At 36.0% G+C, this 8216-nt stretch overlaps 1 protein-coding gene across 1 annotated transcript; it reads right to left on the minus strand.

Moving 5' to 3' along the window:
- Positions 1-6802: 6802 nt before the first annotated feature.
- LOC142623107 (uncharacterized) lies at positions 6803-7603 on the minus strand. The gene is made up of 2 exons (XM_075796527.1): positions 7523-7603; positions 6803-7426 (listed from the first exon to the last, which is right to left on the minus strand). The coding sequence occupies exons 1-2, from the start codon at positions 7601-7603 to the stop codon at positions 6803-6805; spliced, it is 705 nt and encodes a 234-aa protein (XP_075652642.1).
- Between the last annotated feature and the right edge of the window lie 613 nt (positions 7604-8216).

Raw genomic sequence — 8216 nt, forward strand, 5'->3', positions numbered from 1 at the left:
TTCTTTGGTTACGATGGCTTCTTACAGACTTAGGTGTGTCTACATCCTCTGCTACACCTCTTTCTTGTGATAATCAGAGTGCCATTCACATTGCTCATAATGATGTCTTCCATGAACGGACTAAACATATTGAGATTGATTATCATTTTATCCGTTATCATCTTGTTCATGGTACTCTCAAGCTCTTCTCTGTCTCCTCCAAAGATCAACTTGCAGACATCTTCACCAAGTCCCATCCTAAGGGACGCCTTCGTGATTTGGTTGACAACCTCAAGTTGGTCTCACATCCATCTTGAGTTTGAGGGGAAATTTGTTAACGTACACTCATATGTGGGCTTGGCCCATTTAGATCACTTACTTATCTTTGCACACTTTGTACTACTTGTACTGCACTCATATTTACTTGTACTGCACTCATATGCCTTCTATATAAAGGCACTCATGTATATTATTTTATTTGAGAAATACAATACTATTCAATTCAGTATTTCTAACACTTATAAACAAACCTTACACACTCAACTCAAACTAAATCCCAACACTCTCTTTCTCTCTTTTCTATTTTGGTTTTGATTTTTTTTTTTCTTAATGAATCAATCTCAATCCACAATCCCAAGACATCAATGTATACATTGGCTCTCTCAAACTCAAGATATAAACAAACTCTCAACACACATCTTTTGTACACCTGCATTTTTCAGCCCAAAATATAGAAAACTAGTTCCTCACACAAACCCACACCACATTCTTTAAATAACCTTCTCCTAATGTAGAACTCTCCTTGTAAGAATACTGCTTTGAGCCAAAGCAATATAACCCGTAGAAGCAATGATACATTCCTCAAATTTGTTCATAAATTTGGAGAAGATTGATCACGAAACAAAGATAGAAAATATATGACAAGACATGAAGTAGGAGGCAAACATAGCAGAACCTGTAGAAACATAAGAAGAAGAAATACTTGTGAGCAGTAACCAAAACTTGCAACAGTCAAAGAATAACGTGCAGCTATGTTGATGAACAGCAGTAGCTTCAATGGTGTCTCACGAAACAGCAGTAGCTTCACATTGTAGCAAATAGGCTATAACGTGTAGCTATGTTTTTTTTCTTACAACTGATTGAGAAAAGAATGGCTGATATTAAAGGGGTATTTTAAGGGTTTTAACAAATATTTCGTTAAACCTAAATCCATTCCCTCCAATTCCTCCCAATTTTGAAGGGAACAAAAATTTGAGGTTTTAAGGAAAAAAGGAGGAATGAGCATTCCCTCCTAACCATTCAATTTCCTCTCACTTAAACTTTCAAATAAGAAAATAAATCTTCCATTCCCTCCGTTAAAGAGTCCAAATCTTCTGTCCTACTTTTCCTGCTCCACTCTATACTCCACCAATAAAAACTTGCCACGTGTTCATCTAATTAATTAAATACTATCATTATTGACTTATTAATGCTACGGTTATTAATTAATAGTAGTATTTAATTAATTAGGGGAACACGTGACAAGTTTTTATTGGTGGAGTATAGAGTGGAGCAGAACAAGTGGGACATAAGATTTGGACTCTCCGTTAGAGTCCAAATCTTCTGTCCCACTTTTCCTGCTCCATTCTATACTCCACCAATAAAAACTTGCCACGTGTTCATCTAATTAATTAAATACTATCATTATTGACTTATTAATGCTACGGTTATTAATTAATAGTAGTATTTAATTAATTAGGGGAACACGTGGCAAGTTTTTATTGGTGGAGTATAGAGTGGAGCAGAACAAGTGGGACAGAAGATTTGGACTCTCAAACAAGAGGAGGGAAAAATATTTTAAAAATATTCCTTTTATTTCATTCCATTCCCTTCTCCCAAATGAAGTCTAAATTAAAAAAACAGTTTATTTTTCTATTCAGCTTATTTGTACTACTATTCACGGGTCTTACTGTACTATTTCACCTAACTTTTACCTTTATTTACAGTATTTTCAATAAAAAAAAAATTTCAACAAAATAAGTGGATTCAAGACAGACTACATTTTTAATTTATTGTCATTGTATCAAACTACCAAGATTTTGATAATAGGCATAGTTTTAAATCTCTTGCTTATTATCAGCACACAAAGAATTTTGAATACTAGTTAATGTCATGGGATCTAAGGTTATGTTAAAACACTAATTGATATTTAGTGCAAATAATATTTTTGGCAAAAATGCAAATAAACAAACCCTTGAAAATATTTAACATCAAAACAAATGGAGTGGAAATTTCATTTCAATTAATTAACTTTATTTTCATTCAATTGAGTTCTCTATGTTTCAAATTTATTCAATTTAGGTCTTTTGTCTAATTTCATTAAATAATTTTCGTTAAGTATGCAATTAACTAATAAAAAAATTAAAATGAGATTCTAACATAAATAATCTATAAAATATTTTATTGATTCTATAAATTTTTTCCATGTGAGACAAATATTCTTTTAATAGATAATTTCAACAAAATTGGATAGAATGTCTGAATTAAATAAATTTGAAACTTGGAGAACTCAATTTAACAAAAATAACGTTAGATAACTGAAATGAATTTTGATAAAAACTTAAAGGGTGCAATTTGCATTTTAGCCTAATTTAAACTTGTGTTTCATTTTTTTTATTATTATAAACACACAAAACTTTATCATCAATTGAGTTAAATTAGAACTAAAACAAACAAAATGGAAAGGTTTAATGATTTGAGGTTCAACATGAATTCAAGCATAGTTTATATTCATAGTGTTATGTAAAAAGTTAATAAATTTGAATTATTTTTAGTTAGACAAACTAATGGCATTGGAAAGTAAAATCCTTTAAATTTTCTCTTATTTTAATTTTAAAAATAAAATTAGTTATATGATTAAGTTTTTTATAATTCATTTATATTGCACTCCTTATGTTTTGTATTGAATTAACTCATTTAGAATAAAATTTTTTTAAAAAAATTAGACAAAATATGTGGCTCAAAATTTTAGACTCTAATTGAAAATCTAATTGAATTTTCTCTTAGTTTTAGCTTTAAATAAATATAAATATATTAATTTTAAAAGAAAAGCATTAAACGCAAGTTTTATCATTGGGAGGTTGTTGAATAAGTCTTAATACACTATGGTTTTTATTTATTTTTTATAGATACAAAGAAATTTGAATCTACGACATTAGCTCCATTATAATTACTTTTTATCATCATGTTAAGACACTAATTATTTTTTGGTGTAGGTGGGTTTAAACCTTAAATCTCTTAATACACTATATTTTTAGTTTCTACATGTTCCTTTATTCATTATTCTTTATCAAATATTTTAGGTCTTTGGAACTTCCACACAAAGCATCAAATTAATGTCTAAGAATTATATTAAATAGATTTTCTTTTAAATTTATCGTAAGCAATCATTTGTAATAGCTAATAGAGATAAATTATCAATTAAAACTGCTTAGCTAAAAGAGGATGGCCAGAATGTCCTTGATAGGATGGGTGTCATAAGTTTCAAGTTGTTCATCTCAATATTTCTTCTTCATCATCCAAATAAAGCTAAATATAAAACTACAAGTTGTCAAGAAGTTTAGACATCAAATTTTAGCACTAGTTTTTTTTTTTTTTTAATGGGAAAGCTGAGATTTTATTGTATATGAGAAATAGAGATTACATCATGGATTAAATTTTGCTCAATAAAACAATGATTCTCTTCAATTCAGGTAAAATAGTCATTAATGCCAGATGCATATTTAGCTAAGAGATGTGCAGGTCTATTACCCTATCTTCTAACATGGGACAACTCGATACGTCTAAATTCCTTGTCCATTTCCTGCATTCTTGATACCACCGCTTCCATAGATGATGGGGGAAGAGACTTCTTAGTTCTCACATATGGCATTGTATACCAACAAAGAATCACCCTCGAGGATAATGTCTTGAATGCTGATGTCTTTTGCAAACAGCAACCTGGCTTCAAAAGCTTTTGCCTTTGCCTCAACAGCCCCCACTAGGGCCATAATCTTCTTGCACAGCATTGCTTCCACTCTTCCCTTCTCATCTCTAATGACCACATCAATCCCCTCTACCTTCTGTGCAGAGAAAATTGCGCGCCATCAACGTTTATTTTATTCCAATTCGAATGCGGAGGTCGCCAAGAAGCATCTTTCTCAACCACTAGTATTGACTCATTAACATCATCAATAGCTATAGCAATATAGTTAAGGGCCCACTGCACCAATGATTGTCTATTCTTCTTCTTCCCCCCATGTCTCACCTCATTACGATTACGCCACAATGCCCATGCATTTGTAACAACTTTCACTTCCCAGTCAACACCAACTTCATCGACCATTAACAAAGTCCACAGCAGATCATCGAACGTGTGACAAACCTCCAAGTTCGAACTTCCAGCCATTTTAGAGTAGCCCCATGCCTTTTGAGCTTTCGGATAGCTCCACAGAATATGCCCAACGGACTTTGGCTCCATTCTGCAGTTATCACAAATATTGTATTGTACAATCTGACGCCGCCTCAAGTTCGCTTTCGTTGGTAAAGTATCATGACAAGCTCGCCAACCAAAGTAACTAACTTTCTGTGGAATCAGTAAATGCCAAACCCTCCTCCAAAAGCGGCAAACGTGGCTACTCTCCGAGCTCTCTCCAAGATTGGCATGTTGGGCTGTTTTCAGTAATAGATTGTAAGCTATACTCACAGAGAACAAACCATTTTACGTCTTAGACTAGACTAGCTTGTTTGTTGCTAGTTGAGAACTCAGCGGGATGCTTTTTATTGTCTCGGCTTCATGGGGTAGGAATAAAGCATCAACGATGGAGGTCTTCCAACTAGCTATGGCAGCATCAATTAGCTCGCTAACTCTTGTATCATATTGCAGGAACAATCTTGGAGAAACTACTTTATACGTGGAGGAAGTTGGCAACCATTTGTCTCCCCATACTCTAATACTTTCCCCATTGAGGACCCTCCATCTAAGGCCCTTTCTAACCAGATGTTGGGCTGCCGTGACACTACCCTAGGTGAAGGAAGGGTTGTTTCCAAGCGAGGCATTCACAAAATCACTTCTTGGGACATACCTGGCCTTAAGAACCCTATACACCAAAGAGTTATGACCCATTTAAAGCCTCCATCCCTGTTTTGCAAGAAGAGTCAGATTAAAGATTTTTTGATTTTTAAAACCTATACCTCCGCATGATTTTGGTTAACACATTTTCTCCCAACTAAGCCAGGTAGTTTCCTTTTCATCTTTCTTTTGTCCCCACCAGAAGTTTCTAACCATACTTGTTAACTCCTCACAGAGAAAATCTTGTAGTTTGAAGTACCTCATGGTGTACATTGGTATAGCTTGGACCACTGCTTTAATTAAAATCTCCTTGCCAGCTTTGGACAACATTTTCTCCTTCCACCCCGCTAACTTTTTGCCAAGCTTCTCCTTAATGTCATTGAAGGTATTCCTTTTATTTCACCCCACAAGCGAGGGCAAGCCAAGATATTTTTCATGTTGTTTAATCACTTGGGTCCTAAATCTTCTTTTAACCTCCTCTTGGATCTCCGTGTGTGTGTTCCTGCTAAAGAACAAAGATGTTTTTGCCCGATTCAATTGCTGGCCTGAGGCTTTCTCATATACTTCCAAGACTCATTGTAGAGTGTCACATTCTTCTATGGATGCTTTGCAGAAAATTTGGTTGTCATTTGCAAAAAATAAGTGAGAAAGCTTTGGACCACCACGGCATACAGCCAGCCCTTCCATCTATCCATTGTTAACCATGGCTTTGATTAGAAGTGATAAGCCTTCTGCACATAAAAGAAATAGGTAAGGAAATAAGGGGTCACCTTGACAGATTCCCCTTGATGGAATAATATTCCCCTTAGAAACCCCATTTATCTTTATGGCATAAGTGACAGAGGTCACACACTGCATAATCAAACATATCCACCTTTCTGCAAAACCCAACTTTTCCATGATTTTCTCTAGGCATTCCAATTCCACCGTATCATATGCCTTGCTCATATCAAGTTTAAGAGTTATTTCCCCCACCTTGCCTCCCTTTTTCTGACTAATATGATGCATAGTCTTAAAAGCAATTAACACATTATCAGTGATTAACTTTCCAAGTACAAAAGCAATTTGGGTTCACTAATAATAGATGGAAGAACCTTTTTAAGCCTATTTGCTATAGTTTTTTAGGCAATCTTATATACCACATTACACAAACTGATATACCTATATTCTGTTTTTTTAGGTTCTTTTACTTTTGGAATAAGCACAATACGAGTCTCACTAAAATTAGGAGGAGAAATATCATGGTTAAGGAAATCAAGTACCGTTTTAGTGACCATCACTCCGCTAGTGCTCCAAAAATGTTGAAAGAATAGAGGAGGCATACCATCTGGACCTGGTGCCATCAAGGGCTACATTTGCTTCAAAGCCACTCTGACCTCATTTTCATTGAAGTTTCGGAATAGCTCTTGGTTCATGGAGGTTGAAACCTTCAATTACATTGCATTGAGGATCTCATCAAACTCCATCTGATTGCTTGATGTAAATAGGTTTCTATAGTAGTCCACCACAATCTCCTCCATTTTATTTTCATCATCCTACCAAACTCCATGGGCATCTAACAGCCCCTCCATGTAATTCTTTTTGTGTCTAGCCGAGGCTTTTGCATGAAAGAAGCTTGTGTTTCGGTCACCTCCTTGAAACTAGTTAACTTTTAATCGTTGGTGCCACATTTCATCTTTTTTTCTCCAACCGGGAATTCAATTCTATTCTTGCATTTTTCAACTCATGAACCATTTATGGTGATGATGGTTGCAATTCTAGCCACTCCAATTTTGTTTGTAGTGCAGCGATTGTCTTACCCACATGGCCAAACTCTAATTTGTTCCAAGCATCTAAAGAGGATTTGCAATGCTCGAAACAAGTGCCAAGCACCCAATTCGACCCTGAAAGCACTCCATCCTCCCATGCCGTCTTCACATTTTCCTCACACCTATTATCCTTTAGCCATATGGATTCAAATATGAACATTTTACGCCCTTTGCTTTTCTTTTTCTTTGGTATCAAATAGAGAGATAAAGCAGAGTGGTCAGATATTGAAGTGGAAAGGTGATATAGTTTTGCTTCAGGGAATAAAGCCAGCCAATCTGTTGTTCCTAGGGCACGATCTAGTCTCTCTCGAACCCCACCAGACCGTTGGTAGAGCCATGTGTACTTTGGGCCAATAAAACCTATATCACGCAAACCACAAGTATCAATGGCATTAACAAACAACTCCATCTGCTTCCTTGGTCTCAAGCTCCCACCTTCCTTCTCTAATAGGCTAGTGATTTCATTGAAATCCTCAATTGCAAGCCATGGTAGTGGTGAGGTACCTTTCAGATGCTTTAATTTTGCCCAAGATTTTGGTCTTTTCGCTATCTTTGGATTTCCATAAAAGCCTGTAAGATGCCACCAGCCCACTTTCGCTCCCCTTTCCACCCATACATCAATATGGTCCTATGAGTATGTTTGAACCTCTACTTTGACGTCTTCTTTCCACAATAAAGTAATTCCTCCGTTATTCCCATTGCTAGGTACAATTAAGTCATGCTTCATGTTACACTTTTCCCTTAGCTTTTCTTTCCATTCTCTTTTCGACTTTGTCTCCATTAAGAAGACAATGATGGGCTCTTCATTATTCACCACATTTTTCAAGATTTTAACTGTCCGAAGGTTCCTAAGCCCTCGACAGTTCTAGCTTAAGAGACTCAATGGACTCGGTTGGGTTGCCCTGCAACCTCCGCCGATCCAAGCTTTCAGTCAGTTGATTGCACAGAGATTCGAAAACCTCAAGCAACTTCAGTTTCTTTTCTTTCTTCACACCCTCAGCCATCTCCCTGTTTGCCACAAACAACTTGCGTTTTGATCCCACATCCAGATCTTCTGAAGCTGTCGTGGATAGAGCTAGAGTCCCACTTGGTAACCTTTTCCAAGTTCCCTGCGTTGGACTGTTTTCACACGAGCCTCTTTTGAACACACCCTGCTCAACTAAACTTCTTTTCGGCTTCGTGGTGCACTTACCCTTACTAGAATTCTTCTTAGGCCGAGCCTTGCTATTGCTCACATCCAACCGAGAGTCAGCCCAGCCCACCTTAAACCCCATTGCTAAATCTACGGCACTTGGATTGAGAATATCCTTATTCGTATTTATATTCAAACTCCTAGTATA

This window comes from Castanea sativa, chromosome 1 (genome assembly GCF_040712315.1).
Source record: "Castanea sativa cultivar Marrone di Chiusa Pesio chromosome 1, ASM4071231v1".
Taxonomy (NCBI): domain Eukaryota; kingdom Viridiplantae; phylum Streptophyta; class Magnoliopsida; order Fagales; family Fagaceae; genus Castanea; species Castanea sativa.

Excerpts from the sequence above, each read along its gene's own strand:
- LOC142623107 (XM_075796527.1), bottom strand. The coding sequence starts at position 7,603 with ATGAAGCATGACTTAATTGTACCTAGCAATGGGAATAACGGAGGAATT. Across the intron at positions 7,427-7,522 it reads AAGAAGACGTCAAAGTAGAG|ATAGCGAAAAGACCAAAATC; the intron begins GTTCAAACATAC and ends GGAAATCCAAAG.